A 20,330-nucleotide genomic window follows, 5' to 3' on the forward strand; every position below is an offset into this window, starting at 1 on the left:
GCTTGTTTGACTCCTAACAGTGAAACTGGTGAAAGGCAGAAAAGCCAGATATTTCAGCCTGACAGGAAGGGTTGGGTTGCTTGGTAAGAGACATGTATATGGAGAGTGAGTTCTTATATCTGATAATCAAGAATGTAGGAAGCAATTAGGATGGATTGCTGCATTTGTAAAAAAATCACAAAGGATTTTTCAGGAGTTGTGATTTAAAAACAGTGTCCAAACCCAGATATGTTAGTGTGATTGTAGAAGAACAAGGTCTGGTAAGGATAATGTAATTTTATGTAGCATCAGAAAATAACTAAATACTGTGCCTGTAGTCAAGGGAAAAAATAATGCATTGAAATATTCATAAAGAAGATGTAATAGAATAAAGATGGCAAACAACCATTAGTACAAGGGATAGCCTTCGTTAGGATAGGTGAGATGAAGTATAAGGATGTCATTTGTACTTTCAAAGTACTAATGCAGAGAGAATTTTTGACAAATGCATGCTGTTCTGGAGGAGGAAGTTCATAGAATCATAGAATGGCCTGGGTTGAAAAGGACCACAATGATCATCCAGTTTCAACCCCCCCTGCTATGTGCAGGGTCGCCAACCACCAGACCAGGCTGCCCGGAGTCACATCCAGCCTGGCCTTGAATGCCAGAAGATGCAGTTGAATGCTGCATTAGACGAGCAGCAGCTATTTTTTGCCTCCTCTGTGAATATTGGAGAAGCATAAGCATTGAATGGTGTAGTGGGCTTAAAAACAAATAAAGACTCAGTCCTTGATGTGTGTGGGTAGCCTGGGAAGCTCCCTGCCACAGGATGTTGTGAATGCCAAACATCTGTGTGTATTTGAGGGCACAGGGCAGTTCCACAGAAGAAGGAGCTATTGAAGGTTCCTAAATGCATGGAACTCACCTCTGTCCCAAGAAGTTCCCGAGCTGCACATCACTGCAACCAAGGAGAGTGTTCAGGGAGGCAAAGTGCTGCTGTGTGCTTACTTCATTCTTACAGCTTCAGGCCATCACCGGAGCTGGAACAACTGCAATCTGGTTTGTCAGAACTGGGAAGGGGGAGAGAAATAAAAATAAAACTTGTAAAAACAGAAACCAGCACAGCTTGTGGCTCGAGTTTCTGCTGTGCTGCTGGTGATGTGCTGCGTGCACCTCTGCCTTGCTGAAGGCATTGCCTGTGAGATATTAAAGCCTGCAGACTGTTGACTTGGGTTTGGAGAGTATATACTGGGAAACTTGCAGCTGGGGAGAGTGGTGTGAAGGTGCCCATTCTAAGCAAGGAAGCTGACATTTTCCCTTCCTCTTTGATGTGTGCTGTTCCTTGCTGCTCTAAGATACTGCATGTTTTCCTGTTACAGAGACTGTCTTACTGCTGATAGCCTGAATCTTCTTGGTGTGGATTTCCCCTCTTTAAATAGTGTTTCTTGCTTGGTAGTGTGCTGTAACTTAATTTGAACTAAAATGAGTGATATGGAGATCTTTAAATAATTCAATCTCTTTTCCAAATGCTTTCAAACTCACATAGGCCATGGCGATTTTAGGTTCAGACTTTTTAGAAGTTCTCGAAAAACTGATCTTATTTTAGGACTTGTCTAAACATTTAAAAATGACAGGGCTCAATTCTAAGTGCTTCACCTTTGCAAGTCTGGCCTTGCACTTGGTTTTAAACGCTTACCCAAATCTGCAGAGAATGCAGTGCAGGATGAGATGTTTCTTTGAACGTTTCCTTTTCCTTTCAGCAGGATGAGAGCTATGCCAGCCTCACCGTCCTTTTGTCCGTAGGCTCTCTACTGTTGGATATTGTCCCATTTTTCTCTTCTTTGCTGAGAAACTTTGCTCTTGTGATCCTTGGGGAACAGCTATGGAAGGCTGACTGGTAGCAGAATATACAGTTTACATCTTTGGAGCTCTTAAGACTCAAAGCTCAGCTCGTATATTTGGTGAGATTGGAACCTGTTTGCAAAGATGCAGGAACCAACGTGCCTATGTCCCATGTTCTGTAGCAAAAGTCACTCCATGGGCTGGCAGAGAAGTCGTGTGCTCAGATTTCCATTGTGTGTTAGAAACACGCTTTAAGTTGTGGTTAGCCCTAAGTGGTCAGGCAGTTGGACTTGATGTTCTTTGCAGGTCCCTTCCAACTGAACTATTCAATAATGCAATTTCCAGTTCATAATGATGCACATGTTAAAGAAAGCGACATTATCTTAGATCTTTTTAATTCTTTAAGTGTTTCTTTTTGTTCTTTAACAAAAAATTGTTTGCATTTATTTGCAAATATTTTTCATTTTCTTGATGTGTCTTTTGCTGGACTACATTAAGTTCTGCTCCCTTTTTGTAGACTATTACATTATGACCATGACACGTTGCGTCTAAACTCACTGGTGTTCCTAACAAACTACTGTAAATCTGGTTTTCCTGTTTTCTGGGTGCTTTAGCCCAGGGGTCACCCTGGCAAGATAGCACTCTCTTGAAATGCCGACAGTCAGCCAGTTATACTGGCTGCAGTGCCTGCTCGTAGGAGTTTGCATTTCCAGACTAGTGTTGCAGTTTATGCAACAGACTTGTTAGTGCATCTCTGTGTCCCTAGGGTGAAGATCTGGGTTTCCCTGAAAGGCAGAGGGAAGAGCCAGTCAGTCCTGTCCAGCTAGTGGGTGTCAGACTGCTCAGGTAGGTGGATTGCAAACCAGATGGAGAACAGTCTCAACCAAAAAGTCTTTAAAATTCATGGCTGCCTTGAAGAGGTAACCGGTTCTGAACCACAGAGCTCCTAGGACAGCACCAAAAAGCCTTTTTCAGCCCTGAACAGGACTGCTTACTAGAGAAAGTTACGATGTCTTCGATTTGAATGCAGATAAGAACAGAAACTCACATTACAAAGCCATGGTGGGTGAATTTTGTCTTGTAATTAAAATTCCTTGTTCTGGATAAGGTATGAGGACCTGTCTATGTGACTACATGTTAACAAAGTGACTGCAGAACTCTTGCTCCAGATGGCTTATTTCTCCACGTACCGAATCCTGCAGCATCCTGGCCTTCTGCTTCTTTTGCCACTCAGTTTTCTTATTGCACGCTTTCATTCCTCTGGCCTCTAGACCCAAAGAAGTATGGAGGAAAAGCATTGACTGATGGCCCATGGACTGCAGTAGTCCTACCTCTATATGCTGTCTGGTGCTCTGAATTTTATTGCTGAAATGAGAACTTCCACGTCTGGACAATGGCTGGGGTGTAGGGCTGTGATGGTAGGGCAGAAGAGCACATTGCTCACTGCTGCTAGCCTTTAGCCTTCTGGTTCCTTAACCACAGACACCTTGTGAGCTCTACAGTTCATGTACCAATGCTCTGTCTTGGGCTAAGTTAGGGAATGCTGGATAGCAAAGATCTCAGTCTGTAGGAAGATAGTTGCTTGGGGCTGTTGAGACTGGTGTGAAGTTGATCTTGGCTTTCAAGTCTGCATCTTGTTCACTCTTCTGCAGTGGAAGCCTGGGAACTCCTGTGTTTTCTACACTTTATGAGCAACTTGGGAAGTTCCTCAGGCTTTTTGAACTGCTTGGTGCTCTGCTTTCTGATTTTGGCTGTACGGAACCTTTGGTATTGAGTTGTGAAGATGGCAGAAAACATCCAGCTCAGATTGTTATCTAGCAGACCTGTGTAACCTAATTACCAGAATATTGAGCCGAACAGTTCATGCTGACTGCTGATAGTCTCCCAAGCTTAAGTACTAATTTATGGAAGATTAATTGATCAAAGCTTCACTTCTGATAAAATGAGTTGAGTAATACGAGATAGAATGTAACCAGCTTGGTTTGAAGGCAAACCACAAGCAGATTGTGGTGATGATGTGGAATTCTGTTGATTTCACTGTCTCTTCTGGGTGGAAGGAGATAAATGCGACTCGTGCGGTTGCATTGCATTAAATTTATTTGCATATTACTGACTGTATTCATGGCTGTAGCCAGAACTGCTGACGCTGTTGGAGTGATGGGGGAAGACAGTCAAACTGCTGTCAGGCTGTGTGCTCTCTGCAGAGTTACTGGAGAGAGCAGAAGAATGAATCTTATTTGAAATGAAGGAAAACTCCATGGAGAAGAATTCATTCCTCCCTGCCTTGAGTACATTAGCTCTTCATAAAGCTGTTGTAGTACTGAACAATTTGAAGACTCCCGAGGTGCTGAGCTATGCTGCTCTGTGTTTTCAGAGTGAAAAGGTTAATTTGAAGCAGGCTGCATTACGTAAGGACTCTGATTTGCCTCTTGACAAGGGGATGGTGGACTTCGGGATGCAGTCCTTGTGTGCTTGCTTGTGGGCTGTAACGCTGCTAGCAGGAGCTCCTGGTGCAGTAGGGCCCTCTGGTCTCTCTTCCACCCTGCGGTCTTGCAGGGCTGCTGCTGGCATAGAGACTGTGGTTTTCTCTTGCGGTGTAAGTGTGGAGCCAGCATCATTTCACGGGGATGAAATCAAGGCAAGATGCTGTGTGAAATGTAATGAAGAACAGTGAAGCCTACCTGTGTTGGGTACTTGGAGCTACCTGCCGGCCCAACAAGGCAGCGGACAGGAAAAACTCTCTTAGCTGTCCGTTCCCAATTTCTCCAGAGTTCTTGGGCTGAAGTAGATTGGAAGCTGCCACTGCTTATGCAGGAAGCACGAGGGACGTACTGGAGAGCTGCTACACTTTATCACTGTGTGTTGTCCTTCTGGAGATGGTTACCCATTGGCTCTATTGAAGGCACCACAAATCCCCCACAGGAAGGAAGCAGGTTTGAAGGGCATTTGAAGTTCCTTTCCTCCCTTGCAAGGTTATCCCAAGATAAGACCCCTGGCTGTATGCAGGAGAGCGTGGCTCTCGCCATGGGGTGTGGGGGGTCCCGGTGTTGGCCCCTGTCAGGCACGTGCTGTGTGGTGATCTTGTGAAATAACTGATGCAGCTAATGCAGGACTCCAGCTTCCCTAGCAGCCCTGCGGAGCCGAAGCTGAGAGCAGGAGGGATTTTGGCTGGGGCTGGGAGAGGTGCCCCTAATGACAGGGCAGGCGGTGCGGTGGGAAGGCGTGCCTTCCTGGAGGTGGAGGCCGGTAACACATGAATCACGCCTGTTTGAAGTAGTGATGAAATCCCCGACGAAGGATTTCTGTAATACCTAGCCAAACAGTCTGGTGTGCTTCAGTTTCCTTTCTCTCTGGGCAGAACGGATGGTCCTGACCTACTTTTCCCAATAGCAGTTCTGTTAAACACTACCCAGCACTATATGTACACCATTTGTGTTCTCTTCGTTGTTCGCTCGGCTGCTGAGCAAGAAGTTTCCATCAGGCGTGTAGCAAACAGGGGAGAGCTGGTCTGGGATGGGGCTGCTTGTGCTTTAAATCCACAGCTGTGCCACTGCTATGCAGCACAGCTTGGACCTCTGCTTGGGGCTCCCAGGCTGCAGAGGGGGATGCTCTGCTTTGCTGCTGTGTTGTGCGTTAGCTTTGTGCGGCGCTGCCAGGATTCAGCTAGATGGTATCTAAATGCTAATAAGACAGATAATGCCTTGAGAAATAGTCGATGAGGTTAGGCTTCTAGCTTCCTAAATATGCGATTAAGAAGGGCTAAAGTTACATTCCTAATATTTAAAAGTAAATAAAATCTATAAATGTACCATTAAAATAAGAAGTTTAAATATAACTGTCCTCCTGAGGCAAATTGCAGAGCGCTGTCTAGCTCAGTATCCTGTCTTTGACAATAGCCAGAAGCAGATGCTTAATGAGTACTGTAAGAGATGGGGCATGTGCGATGTGATTTATTTATTTTCTCTTCTCCTCCTCTCCATTTGATGCTCCCAGCTTATGGCCATCACCAGCTTAGGGCCCTCCTTGGCTTGGAGCTGAATCTGATTATCAGATCCCGACTACGTTCATTTTTATAACCCCTTTTAACTTGTTTTTGTTTCTAGTCTCCATGACATCCCACAGCAGTGAGCTCTACAATTTAATTGTGTGCTTAAAACGTTATATAAAATATTTTTACATCCAGTGAAAGTTACCCTTGAACTGACTTAGAAAAGTTTAGAAACGACGTTTAACTTTGTCAGTGCTCTTGTTTTTCTGCACTGATAGAAGTGGTCATTAGTTATTCCACATTTCACATCCTAATTCCATTTGTTGTGTCTCAGATCTCTCGCGTTTTCCCTATCTTGTCCTGATTGTTCTTTGTCCATCTGAGGTCCTGCTTTGCTCAGTCTCTCCTTATATGGAAGCTGTCCCGTGCTTTTGATCATCTTTGTTGTCCTTTTTGTCATTCAGTCTCCTTTTTCAGTTGTGGGAAGCAGAACTGCCTGGAGCATTTGACAACAAAATGGTGATGTGTTTTCTTTCCTCATCACGCCGAAGGCTGTATATCCCTTTTTTGCTTGATGCTAAATGCTGATCTGACATACCAAGTTTCCAAAGTTTTCATGAGTGATAACAGCTAATTTGGGTCCTCGTATGCTTATGTAATTAGGATATTTTGTGTTATTCTTGGTATTAATTGGCATACAAGATACTGTGTAGTTACTTAGGAGTGCATGAGTTCTGTAACTTTTTGCAGTTTCCTCTGTATTTAATTGTGCTGAATAATTTTATTCTCAGTAAGCTCTGCCAGTTCCAGGCCTATTCCACTTTGTAGATCATCTTATGAATACACTGAACAGCACAGGTTGCAGAATGAATTCTTGGCAGATCTCTCTGATAACCTTCCTCCCTTGGGAAACTCTTCCACTTATGATTTCCTGTCTTTTAACTACTTATTAAATCATGATAGGGACTGTAATTCCACAAAAGCTTATCTTTTCTTTTTCCAAGAGCCTTAGCTGACAGTTCTTTCAAAGTCAGTTTAGTTCATATTAAACAGATTAAAAGCTGTCTCTTGGATCTCAATTAACTGGAAATTGGAAATGTGCTCTTGGAATTTCCTGGGTACTACAAGGCTTTCTCTCTGCTCCAATATTACCCTATATTTCAATGATTCTCTGCCTGAAGTTCTGTAAATGAGCTTACTTCTGCATGATGATGGATTTAGATTTGCCTGGATTTGTATAAAAATGGTAGGTTTGCTCAGCAGGCTGGATCAGATGGGTAACTTTAAGTGAGCTCTGCTCTCCCAGAGGATTCTGTCACAGCTAAATTAAGCTTATCTGGGCTTCCTGGAACTCTCTACACATTGGGACCTAGAGAACTGGAGAACTGACTTTTTTTTTTTTTTTTTTTTCCCTATTTAATTGCCTGGAAGAGTGTTTGAGTCTCAGCTGGTATTTGGGTGGACCCGGTGTTGGCATCTGATGTGACAGCTGGGTGGGAAAGCAAGAGGTTCTTGGGTAGGTAAATGAGCTGGGGGTTAAAGACAACATTTGCTCTGTGATAGCATGTCTGGGTCAGGCTGTGAACAGAGCTCAGATGCTCATCTGAATCAGGTAGGTTGTTTTATTTTACTTCAGAAAGGCTCGAAGTGCTACAAGAGAAATTCTCTCTGTCTGAAGAAGTTCAGATCGTCTACTGTATCCATCCTGAAGGCCTGAAGCTGGAATGATTGCCTGGTGCTTGTCTGCCTTCACGCTTCTCCTTAGGCATTTCTTATTGTCTGTTGCTGGAGACAGGATTTCTGTGTAGGTGGACTTCTGTCTGACTTAGAATAGCTGTCCTTATCTTCTTGCCCAAGGAGGATTAAGAAGGATTAGTTTTGGAACTGTTCATGCAGAAAGTGACTGGAAGCTTCTTTGACTGAAAGTACTGCGATGAGCAAAGTTAAATGAAATGACAGGGCAACTTACTGGGGTTAAATACCCTTGGGGAAGTGCTTGTATGGTTGAGGTGGCAGTTTCTTAAACTTAGGAGCCCTAAGAAAAAATCCTGGTTTCACTGAGATACGTTGGTTTCGTCAGGAGCTCGGAGGCTGAAGGGAGGAATTGATTGCTGGTGTTCTTTGGCTCGATCGCACAGCGAGCTGGAGCTGATCCTGAAGGATTCAAATCTTCAAATGCATAATGTGGGCAGAAAATTAGCCTTTTGTTGTGCTGAAATAACAGGAAGCTAATAGCTGACTTGATTTTCCGCTTTTTAAAATGTATATAGAATGTGATACTTGAGTTCTCTTTTTGTCGGTGTTTGGGAAGGGGGCTCAGTGAAAAGCTTAAAATTATGCGGTGGCAGCTTGTGATGCTTTCTGTTCCTTGTAAATGTTTATGTAGTTTAATTCATAAGAAACTCACAATTTAGCTATGTTAAACATTAACTCTTCATTAGCCATTGGTACTGGAAGTTTAAACTGGCTGTAGCATATCTTAGTATGTTCAAGAGGAAAAATTGGATGTGCTTGAGATGTTAGAGGAAATGCCTGTCCACTCCCATCAATTAATTCTGGTATAGCTAAAATTAATACTTGGTACAGCCTACAGGGAGTAGAAGCACTTACTCAGTTTTTTCGGGGAACCCTAAAAAAGGTATCATTAAAATGTTAGTGGTATCAAAAAGTAGAGAAGATGCTGGAGTGGCACTGGCTCAGGTTGCACAGAGAGGAGGTGGTGCCCCGTGCCTGGAGACAGCCAGGGTCAGGCTGTCTGAGCACCTGATGGAGCTGTGGGTGTCCCTGTTCGTTGCAGGGGGTTGGACCAGATGGTCTGTAAGTGTCTCATAGAACTTAATTCTGTGATACAGTGTGTGTGTAACATTGTTTTGTATAACATCTTCCAGCCTGAAAAGTACCCGTGTTCAAACAGCCAGCAGTAATTATCAAGGGTTTAGAAAACATCATTTGCTCAAGTGTTTATCTATTAATGCTGTTAATTCTGTAGCCTGAAAGTGTGGGTTGTGCTGCCTTCTCCTGCCACTTCAGATTTTCTGTTTTGTCTTTGGAGTTTTCTAGTTATTTTAACCTCAGCTTTGGTGTTACTCACAGCTGACCTAACAGAGCTGCCTTGTCTGCGTCAGCCCTGCTCTGATGGGATGTGCTGGACAGGGGATTCTCCTCAGTGTTGATTTTATTTGGAAAACAGAGGTTTGTGTTCATCTCTGCAAGTGTTCTTAAACAGAGCAGCAGGGAACTGGCCTGGATGTAGTAAATAAGACTCCGAAAGAGATGTATTTATTTAATGGGAATGTCATCCTCCATGGTGGAAAACAGCAGGTCTCTGTTGAGCGTATGAAACTTAGAAGAGGGACTGCAAGTCAGGGCTTTTGTGCAGAAAACACAGCGCTGGTGTTGTTGCTGACACTGCCTGACTCAGACGTGCCAGAGCCCAGGGGTCGTTGTGCAGCTCGAAGAATTATGCTTTTAATTTTTGTGTCTTGCAGGGCCTCCCTGTGGGCTGGATCTGCAAACAGTGCAGTGGGAGTTACAGATGCAAATATCAGGGGCCCAATTTTTCCAAAGGACAGTTCTGCTGGGATTGGTAACCAGTATGAAAGACAACCCAGAGGCTAAAGCACTGTCTGACTTCCCCTTTTTGGGAGGGGTTAGGATATCAGAGGGATAATTTGTAAGGATAGAAATAATCTTTACATGTTGATATGCTGAAATGTGCCCAAGAGAGCTGTTGTTTGTTTCTTTAATGAACGAGTCAAGTCTTTGAGAGGGATACGTGAGGTCAGAGGTAAAAATAGTGCTACAGAAGATGCTGCTTTACTCCGATTTCCAAGTAATAAAATAGTGGTGTTGCTCCCACGTTACTGGCGGTTGTTTTGTGGATGCCATGTAAGTATTCTGTGGCAGAACTGACTAATCCTGCAGTCCTTCTGTTGTGATCCAGATTAAATAAATGAAATCCAGAAGTATAATTTGGATATTAATATTTTACAGTGCGTTAAAGCCAATGTTTGGAGCATTGTCTGGTGCATTTTCCTATCTAAGGGGAATTCATGAAAAAAAAATCGAATATTTAAAAAGAATCCCTAAGCCGTGGCAGTTGCCTTCAGAATTAATTAAAGGCTACACACTTTTAGTGCAATCTGTCTGTAACAGCTGTGTTGTGCGCTAACAGCAAGCACAGGAAGCTGAACGCTTCAGTAAATCCATAAAGAGCTCAGTAGTGTAGCCTGTCATGAAACTATCAGATTTAAATGTAGGTTATCCTCCCTCTTCCTGTCCTCCCAGTATCGTGATGGGCTGCACTGAAGAGCGAGAAACACGGGCAGCGAAGCTTGTGCTTGAGAAATAATTGGGGAAATTGAATCAAAAGGCATTGCTGGCCTTTTTCCTCTCCATTTTCAGGTAGGATGGGAATGCTTCTAACCACTGGTAGCCAGGCACTCGGGTTTGTTTCTGATGTATATGTTTGTTCACTGAGCGGTAAATGCAAGTTCATCCGTTAATGGCTGTGCAGCAAAGAACAAAGAGCCTGTATTCGGCGTTCACCCATCGCTGGGTGAGGAGGGCTGGCTCACAGAGCACACTCTATCACCCTTCTTGGTGTTTGGTCTTCTCATTGCCCTGTGTTCTTCCCGAGCCATCAAGGCTGGATAGTGGCTTTTTACCTGGAGACCTGTGGTAGGAATAGCTCTTAATAAAGCTACTTCTAGAGGCATATTGGCAAGTGAAATAATGGCTTCAGGACAGAGCTCTGACCGCAGCAGGATCTGCTTTTGATTGTGGTCTGCTGGAACGTAGGGTGAGTTGGCTTTCCATCTCTCCTCCAGGACAGGTGCTGCAGTGTGTGAAATGCTTCCTGTGAAATGCTAGCGATGGGTTCAGCTACAGATCAGAGAGCTTGGGAAGAGGCTGTGTGCTGGAGTGCTGTCATGCACTGGGCTTCAAATTTGGCTGCTGATGGTATGGATGTTAGTTCTGCCCCAGCAATTGTCAGCAATGATAAGTGGTGAGCAGAAGTCTTGTAACTCATAGGCATGACCTGTAGCCAGGAACCCAGCATTTCAGAATTCATGAATTCCAAAGACGCATACTGGATGCACTGTATAATTGCTGGCTGGCATAGGAAGGTTGCTTTAGCTAGAAAGAAGATTACAGATTCTTGTAAGTGGTACAGTGTGATGTCTTTGATCTGGAGGCAGCTGAGAATCACAAGACTCTTCTCCATGTTGGTGTGGCTCTGTCGCAGTGTAGTCAAGCTCCTGCTGGTGGATGGCCATCAGTGTATTGTTTTGTTTCCAGGCGCATAAAGCTTTGAAAGCGAGGCAGAGATGTGCAGCAAGCCATCGTGACAGCTGCGTGATGGCCGTGCGGGGGGTACCAAGCAGTCATGTGGTTCAGGAGTTCCTTGAATAAAGTATCCTCCAATAAAAACAGTGAAAGGGCATAAAAACAATTCGTATTGCATCTTGGGTGAAATGCTAATGTGAACTGGAAGTGATCCAGTTAAGTTGGAGCTCTGTCCTTCAGTCTGTATATCTGCTGGCTGAGCTTGTAGAGATCCCTCATCACTTCACAGATACAATCTCTGCTGTAATGAGGAGCTCTGTCAAGCCCCAGCACTCTCTCAGCACCCTGGCAAGAGACTGCATGGCTGGCTGTGAGTCTGAGTGAAGCAGAGTGCACTGAAGCAGAAAGCACTAAGCATTCATTATTGGCGTGAACTGAAGCTCCAGTGTGCACGTAGCCTGAATGTCCTGTTGGTATGGTGTGAGTTGGTGGCTGTGTGCTCAGGGAAGCTGCCAGCCTGGTGCCAGAATTCCCACGCGTGGGTATTTCCTGACAGCACTGCCTGCTTACCTACAATAACCGTGTGAAGTGGAGCCTATCCAGAGCTTCACAAAGCCTATATTTAATAACGTATTGTATTTATAATACCTTCCATCCGCTGGATTTCCCAAATAGACTAATCCTCTCAGCTGGTCTTTTGGTAGAGCAAAGATGCCTGTTTAACTGACAAAGGAGCTGGAAAGCAGATTTTCGTGGTATTTTTTTTTCTGCAAAAGCAGTGAAACAAGATGGAACCAGAGTCTTACAGCTACTGTTTTCACCATTGTTGTTGTGTTTTCTGCATGCCATGTGCTGTAGTTGTACAGAGCTAGTGAAAGGCAGTTTGTATGGTGAGCAGTTTGTGACCTAAATCGGATAAGTCACCAAGTCCTGCTGTATGTGCTTGAAGTGCTGGAGATCTTTTACACCTCTGTGCTTTTAAGCACTTCTGAGTAAGTAGTACTTGGAGCTTACCCTGAACATCCCTGAGGGCTGAGGCTGTAGGAGGGAAGGGATGAGTTTTCTTAGCTTTAACTATAGAATTAACATCACTCCTGAGGAGCTGAGTTGCCAAAATGAGCATGGCAGACTCTGGAGGAGGCTGTGCACCCCTTGGCTCTGCACCCTGCAGCCCAGCTTTGTGTAGCTTTGATGCCTTGTCTTGGGGAGGAGGAGGGGGCAGGGAGTAGATTCAGAGCTATATCATCACCTGCTTCTCAGTTCAAGTACCTACGTCTTGTAGGTTCTGAGTACTTGCTGTTGTTGTCCTTTCTTTGTGCCCAATTGGTAATCTTCACGTTGCAGGTACTTATTACTGCATTCTCACCTTGCTGTGGAGAACAGTTGTGCCCAGCTGTGATGTGGCTTGGGTGGATTGTGGTGGGTGTTCAGAGGGATTGAATCAAGGGTACTCTGAAGAGAAACACTTCCCCGGGTCTGTGGAGTGCCCACATTGCATGGGTGACTGGGAGCTACTGCAGGTGCTGCTCTGGAGGCCTCATCCTGGCATTGGGACAGAGCAGGCTTGCTTGTGTGGGCCATGCTCAGCAATGGCATGGGAAGGTCCCTTATGAAACATTGATGACACAGTGGTAGACCCAAAGGAGGTTGTTGATAGCCATGTGATGGAAAAAAAGAGGGAGGATTGTGTTAATTTTCTTGAAATACAAACTTCGCTTTATATCAAATACAGAACAAAAGGGTTGTTAAGTTTCCTCTGAGTTGGATCCTAGCTACAGCTTATTTAAACAATGGTCCTGCAGGTTGTGTTTGTCTTGGATGGTGGTTTGTTTTACTGTGGTGTTGCTCATTAGCAATGTATGCGATGTACTGGATGTTGTTGGAATGTGGTCCTGTCCTGGAGAGCTTCCAGCATAGCATCATTGGAAAGAGTTGTTCAGGAGTCTGGTTAAACGAGTCTCCTGCTTTCTGATATTACAAAGAATAGTGATTTAAGTTCAGTATTTGAAACATATTTTATTGCAGCATAGGTAGGATCTTCCTCTCTGGGTTACATCCCTGAACTGATGACAGCTTTGTACTGCTCACTCAGTAAGTTCAGCACCAGTCCTGGGCTTTTGAAGGGAACTCTCCCAGTACACCCCAGCAGGCTCTGGGAGAGTCTTAGGAGCATTATTCATAGTATTCCATCTTTTCCTGAAGATGCTGTGCCTGTCATCTTGATGTCAAGGTGATCGAATAGATTCTATCATATGGTGTCTTTCTGAGTTTTGTTTGTTTGTTTGCAAGTTCTTTTCTTCTCCACAAACACCCCATGTTGACTGCGTGTGTCTAGTTCTGTCCCTTCTGGTTATCCCTGTCCTCTTTGCCCACCTTTCCTAAGAGTGTTGTTGGAGGATTTTGATGTGTATTAATCTTCATTTCTGACTTCAGGGTAGCCATAACACCTTTTCCTCTCTTGCAGAGTGTTTACCATGCCTCTGGGAACGTTCCTCCTTCCTGTTCTCTGTTTCTTGGGAGTGGCAATTCCAAGGGGACTGCAGTATGTCACATTCTCACGCAACGCTACAAAATTCCTCCACCTGTCCATGGACTTAGAATCAGGGACCATTTACCTGGGGGCTACCAACTTTCTCTTTCAGCTGACATCTGACCTGCTGATGGAGAACATGGTTCAAACTGGACCAGTTTTGGACAGCAAAGATTGTTTGCCCCCAGTCTCAAAACTGGAGTGCCCTCAGGCACACCACACTGACAATCACAACAAGCTGCTTCTGGTGAACTCGGTGCAGAAGGAGCTCATTGTGTGTGGCAGCGTGCACCAGGGCATCTGTGAGAAGAGGAGCCTCACCTCCATTGACCATGTTCTCTTCCGACCAGAGAGCCCTGGTGACACTCAGTATGTTGCTGCCAATGACCCCAATATCACCACCGTGGGACTCGTAGCCTACTCGAAGGATGAGGTTCCCTTGCTGTTTGTGGGACGGGGATACACTAGCCGAGGAGTTGGAGGAGGGATTCCTCCCATTACTACCCGAAATCTCAGGGCCCACGGCGGCGATGTTCAAGCAACAGACTCTCACTCTATTTTCTCCTACGAAGAAACAGCCAAGCTGGCAGTGGGGCGACTCTCTGAGTACAACCACCACTTCATTAAGTCCTTCACTTACCGCTCGAGCGTCTATTTCCTCTTCTACCGTCGAGACCTCAAGTCTCAGTCACGCGAGTACAAGACCTACATCTCGCGAATCTGCTTGGATGACTCTCATTATTACTCGTACGTGGAGTTACCTCTGCTCTGCCAGAGCAAAACCAATACTTACAGCCTCCTGCAAGCGGCCTACGTCACCCAGCCGGGGAAGGACCTGGCCCAGGGGCAGCTGGACACTGACGGGGAGGTGCTGTTTGCAGCCTTCTCTGCCTGGCAGGCTTCTTCAGGCAAACTGAGCGAGGAGTCTGCGCTCTGCATCTATGCCATGGAGGAGGTGGACCGCTTGACCAACTGGACGAGGGATGTGTGCTACATGAGAGATGGGAAGTCAGAAGATGGGACAGAAGTGGCGTACATTGAGTATGATGTCAGCTCCAACTGTGTCCAGCTGCCAGCGGTAAGTGACTTTGCACCTTTGCCAGGGTAAAGAGAAATCTGCAGTACATTCTTGTGTTGCTTTCTGCTCCTGGAGTAAGCCTGTTTTTCTCACAGCTGTGTGATGAAATCTGCTTGCGCTAAAAGCCTCTGGTCTCACTGTTCCTTTGCTACCGCAGCAAGGCAATGCTCTTGCATTCCATCTCAGGTCTGCCTTGTTCCTGCTGCAGTGCTCTGCTTTGCTTAGAGGTTTGTGCTGTGTGTGGCAATGGGGAAGGCATCTGGTGTCACCTGGCCCTGGTGCTTGTTTCATGGCATTACCAGGCAGGAGCACTGAAGCTGCAGTTCAGGTTGCTCTTAATATCTTCATGTCCTGTTCTAAAGGGGTGTGCTGGGTCCTTGTTGCTTAGGTTGAGGTGCATCTCACAACAGCTTCCAAGAAAGGGCACCCAGCAACCAAAAAAACTCAAATGCAAGAGTTAGCAAAATCCTGTCCTCCTGAAGACTGCATTAGTCCTGCAGAATTTTGTACACCAGGAAGACTTTTCCCTGACCTGGCTCTTCTCCACAGCAATAAGGAGTGAGCATGCAAAACTTGAATTCTATGGCAAAGGCGTGATGGGATATTGCAGGATAAAAATATAAATTGGAACTTGGCTGTGACCCTGAATCCCTTTCAGTTTGTCAGCCACGCTGGCTGGTGCTGTGACAGCGGGGACAGTGACACAAATATAGAGCAGCAGTGTTCTCCTGGGGCAGGATGCAGTGTCCTGGCATGAGGTTCCATGGCTGTGAGTAACCTGTTTTCACCAAGGGCATTGCTGGTCCATAACAGAGCACTATGCTGTCGTCTTGTCCTTCTGCAGAACGGTTACTTCAGGTAACTTCCTCTTCCCAGCCTCCTGCAGAGCTGTACCACAGAGCTTTGGGAATATCTGCAATTGGATGTGTAGTCCAAAACCAGTTTTGAAATTATGGTTTGTGTTTTGGCAGCTGAAGCAGACTGTAGAATAGCTATGGGACAACAAAGGGGTAAAGAGCAGGCTGGGAGCAGGACAAACGTAAGGTCAGGAAGAATACACTGACTGGGCTGTGATGTCCTGCTTTCACTGTCCCTTAGCTCTGTCCTGCATGTCCCCTACAGACCATCATGGAAGGAATCATCATGAGTTCAGAGCAGTTTGGGGGATTTCCAGTCAACCTGGTGTGAGCAGCCCAGAAGGCAGCACGGAAAGTCCCCTTGTCCCATTTAGTCCAGCAGTGAAGTGGGTGCAGAGGGTGGGAGCAGAAGCCAGGCTGTGCTGTGTGATTCCTGGCACGTGATCCCAGGCCCCAGCTGTGCGCTTTGGCACTGGTGGGCTGGCTGAACTGTAGCATCTTATTAACAAGTGTGTCCAATGCTATGTGAGCGTCCTAACAAACTTTATCCTTCACCATTCAGTCCGTGGTAGCGGTTGTCGTTAAGATTGTATCTAACAACACGCGGGGGGCTGTGCCAGCTCCAGCCTGCTCCATTCAGCACTAAGTGGAAGCGGCTGTCAATGAGCATTTTATGCATTTTATCAGTTTCAATAGTGGCAGCTTGTGCTTTATATGGGAATAACGCTAATTAATTTCACATTCTCCTGCCTCCAAACCAACACAAGGTAAGCTCTTTTCCTCAGCGCTGCCTCCTTATTTTTAATGCAGAGAGGGAGGCTAGCATTGAGTTGTACAGCTCAGTGCCATCTCTTCAGCTGGAACAAACACTTTTTTTTTGTATAAAGACTTCAGAACTCTCCCTGGTTTGCTGGAGATCTGAAAATGTATCCAGTTTTCTATTTGTCTCCAGATGCAGGAGATGGTAGATGCTGTGGTGCCTTGATAACTGGACAGGTGAAGCAGGTTCCTGTGAGGCTGCATGTCTTCCCAGGGTGTAGTTTTCAAGATACGCAGCTTTTCTTTTCGCATCAAGCTTTCCATCCTTATCATGAATCGGTACAGGTTTGTCCCGTTGTTGCTTCTCACGTGTGAAAGGTAGGAAGCAAACACCAGAATTCAGCTTTGGTCTGGACACTCCAAACTTGCTCTGTCACGGTATGATGCTGGGTGATTCTTGTAGAATATTTGCTACTGCGTTGCCAAGATGCTATTCACTGAAAACAATTCACACAGCTTCTATGTAAATTTATATAAGCACTTTATACAATTATCATGGTCTTAATCCCATGGCACGGAACGTGTCTCAGCTTTTGCCTGTGATTAACTTGCACTGCTGACAGTCCCAGGGAGGCGATGGGCAGGCTGTGCCAGCACTGGGAGAGCTTGCACGGTCACGTTGTTCTGTAGCAGCCGACCCCCAGTGTGCAGTGAATTCCCCTGGCATCACGTGTGGGCAGCAGCAGCGCTGGGCACAAATGGGAGATACAAGCATTTTTGTCTTGTATCCATTTTAATAAAGCAAACTTTGAAAAATCAGCCTCTAGTATTGAGATATTTCTGGCTCCAGTGTTTGTCTAAATTGATATAAAGATTGCAAAAGATATCTAGAATCCCATTCTAAACAAAGGCTTGATGCTTTTGAGTGTGGACATCTGGCAGTGGCTCACTTCCTATTAAATCTTACAGGAACTGGGGTTGTATAAATCCAGCTCTGCTGCCTGGAGCAAAGGGAGCTGGGTTGGTGGGAGCTGCCCAGTAATACCTCAGTGAGAGTAAAGAGCTATGGAGGAGGAGGAAGATATTATCCATGTTGATCCCATGGTGAAAATCAGCTTTTATACATTAGCATTGTTTGAAGACAAGCCACTAATAGATTAAAAATGATAGGTTTAATAGTATCAAAGGACACTCTGATGTTAAACTGGGCACCAAGCGAGGTGTCAAGAAGCAACACAGAAACTGTCCTACACAGATTGTGCCTTTATTTAGGGAAAAAAATGAAGCATCTCCTTTCTACATATATGAATAGCAAATAAGTTGGCAGCTTTTATTCTTTCCTTTAGAATTCAGCAAGTGACGCTTTGGTGGGTACTGGGAGGGATCTGGCTGGAACAGAGGGATGACTGTTTTTGCACAGTGCTGTGGAGTTAATTTTCAGAAGTCTGACAGAGCTAGGAAGAATTGAAGCAGTGTGCAGAGAGGACTTGTTTGTATTTTGTGGGTCTCTGGCTGCACGCACTGCACAGGTTTTGTGTGTAGCTCTTTGGAGCAGGCTGTGTTCCACCCTGTGTTCATGTCTGTCCTGGTACTGGGACTCCACCTCAGACCTGGAATTCATGAGTGATACAACAGAACTGTGCTAACTGTTGGACGTAATGCTGGTGACGTGGACAGCTGTTTCCATTTTGCACCAGAAGCAGGCATTTTCATCTTGGTTGTTGGTTGTTTTTTTCCTGAAAAATACAGCAAGTCTTCCCCAAAGCTGTGCCGTGGCAGTGTTCAGCAGAAAGGCTTTTTGGAGTTGGCTCTTAAGCAGAATTTAGGTGCATTTCATTAGCAATACATCTGTTACGCTGAATAAACTCAATTGGAATATCTGCAGGATTCTGTTAGGCTACAAACAACCAATGTACCTTAACTAATTATTAGAAGCTGTTTGCTACTCTCATCAAAAAGCCTGGGGATTCAAAACTAAATTCACTGCAGGGGCACCTCTGTGAGAGACAGAAGAAAGGATGGGAAGTGTGAAAAGTGATAATGTTCTTTGTATCTTTTTGGTTTTGGTACTGATTTCCCTGTTCTTTTCACTCCCTCAAAGGACACCCTGTATGCGTACCCCTGTGGCTCTGACCACACTCCCAGCCCCATGGCCAGCCGGGTCCCCTTGGAAGCAGCCCCTCTCCTGGAGACAACAGAGTCCCGACTCACAGCTGTGGCAGTGAACGTGGAAGATGGCCACACCATTGCTTTTCTAGGAGACAGCAGGGGGAGACTGCATAAGGTACGGTCTGGATGCAACAAAGAGGGTAAAACTAATCAGGGATGCTCAGGTTGGGGGTGGCAGGAAAAACAATTTCAGTTCTCCTGTAATTCCTTGGGTAGGACAGATGTCTCCCACTCCTATTCTGATACTTTGCCTGTATACTGCTGTGACTCTCTTGCAGGTGTATTTAGGAGCAATGGGAGATGCACACATCTATGCTTCTTTAGCTATCCAGTTGAACAGCATGGTGAGTGGAGACCTCCTGTTCGACCAGTTGCAGGAGCACCTCTTTGTCATGACCCAATCAATGGTAAGAGCAATTAAATCCCTTCCACAGAAGGGCTGGCAGGATTTGAGTTCCAGACAAACTGCTGAAGGGAGTGGAGGAGTCTTAAGAAGTGTGGCAGAGGTTTCTGACCTTAAGCCATGGCATGTATGTTTTCATAAGCTGGTCAGGCTGCCTTGTTTCAGCAATGATTGTGTGATGAGTTTTACAGATAAAAGCAAGCTGTGTAAGGAATCATGCAAGGCACCTTTCCTCCTCTTCTTCAGCCTACTCTGATTCCTTTTGTGTCTGGTGGCAGCAGGAGAAGCAGCACTGTGATTGCTGGGGCTGCTGGGTAGAAAATTGAGCTGTGGGTATTTTATTTGAGAGGATTTGCTGAACACTCAGATCAGCCTCTTAAGCTAGAAAGAAAAGGATCCTCTGAGCAAAATGAAAGCAACCCCTGTGTTACTGTGTCTGAAAGAAAGGCCAAACTGAAAATGAGAATGTGCTTGAAAACCACTGCTTCCCTTCATTCAAACTCTCACATGCAGTTTGAGATGCTCAAATTTTGTAATACTTCAAAGGAGGAGCTGAAATCTGTGAGTGGAAGATGATTAGGGGAAATCTGAAATATATCCCTATAAATAATTGTTCTGTCAATTAAAAAAAATGCAAAATTCATGATATACTTAGCAAAAGTAATAGGTTGAGGATTAGAAGATGATAGTTTAAAGTGACTGACAGCATAGTAGCTAAGGTATTGTAGCCGATTTAAAAAAAGGCAAAAGGCTGAAATCAGCAAGGGTGGTCAGTTAAGGCAGGCATGTGCTGCAAGCCAAATGCTGCAGGGTTGTGTTCCACTTTGCTGAAAGCCGATTGCTCTACTTTCTCTCCAAGTGGTAGCTCTGCCAGATAGAGCTGGGCAGTGGGGCAGGTGCATTCAGAGCCCTCAGCTGGAGCTACCACATCCAGCTTCAGCCTGGTGAGCTGTCAGTACACAGCCTCTGATGACACGGTCCAGAAAAGCAGAAGAGCAAATGGCATTGTTTGTTATTTATCACTAAATAGTGTTCTTGCAAAAAATGTCATGGATAATGTTTCAGCAGTGTGTGTGCTGTTTGCCTCAATGTCTCTGCAGAGCTTGAAGTTAGTGTCCTTCCTTAATATGTAAAATAGGCATTCAGATGGGCTTTGGGAATTTCTTCCTTTTTTCTTCAGTTCTATGCAGTATTAAGAATTGGCATGAAATTTCAGTGAGTATGCTGATAATGGGACCTAACTAGCTAAGCAGAAGTAGCTGTAGTTCTGGGGCCTGCTTTGTGTGTGCTCTGCTTTCAAAGATTTCTTTTTCTGACAGGTGCTAAAAGTTCCCATACTGGAGTGTTCCCTGTACTCAGACTGCGAATCCTGTCTGGCACTGAAGGATCCTTACTGTGGCTGGTGTGTCCTTCAGGGACGGTAAGATGAATCCTGC

The 20,330-nt window shown here is 45.2% G+C and overlaps 1 protein-coding gene across 6 annotated transcripts in view; it reads left to right on the forward strand.

Moving 5' to 3' along the window:
• Positions 1-20,330, forward strand: part of PLXNB1 (plexin B1) — a 68,349-nt gene that overhangs the window by 19,110 nt on the left and 28,909 nt on the right. For 4 of the 6 annotated variants that reach the window (XM_085235388.1, XM_085235392.1, XM_085235389.1 and 1 more), the window contains 4 exons: positions 13,563-14,706; positions 18,424-18,606; positions 18,770-18,898; positions 20,214-20,314. In XM_085235388.1, the coding sequence (XP_085091514.1) occupies positions 13,573-14,706; positions 18,424-18,606; positions 18,770-18,898; positions 20,214-20,314 (1,547 nt within the window). In that variant the 5' untranslated portion in view covers positions 13,563-13,572. Of the gene's footprint in view, positions 1-7,302; positions 7,326-13,562; positions 14,707-16,191; positions 16,331-18,423; positions 18,607-18,769; positions 18,899-20,213; positions 20,315-20,330 lie in introns of those variants that run through there. The other 2 variants (XM_085235393.1, XM_085235394.1) reach the window with 2 other exon arrangements.

This window comes from Meleagris gallopavo, chromosome 14 (assembly GCF_905368555.1).
Source record: "Meleagris gallopavo chromosome 14, MGAL_WU_HG_1.1, whole genome shotgun sequence".
In the NCBI taxonomy this organism is placed as follows: Eukaryota; Metazoa; Chordata; class Aves; order Galliformes; family Phasianidae; genus Meleagris; species Meleagris gallopavo.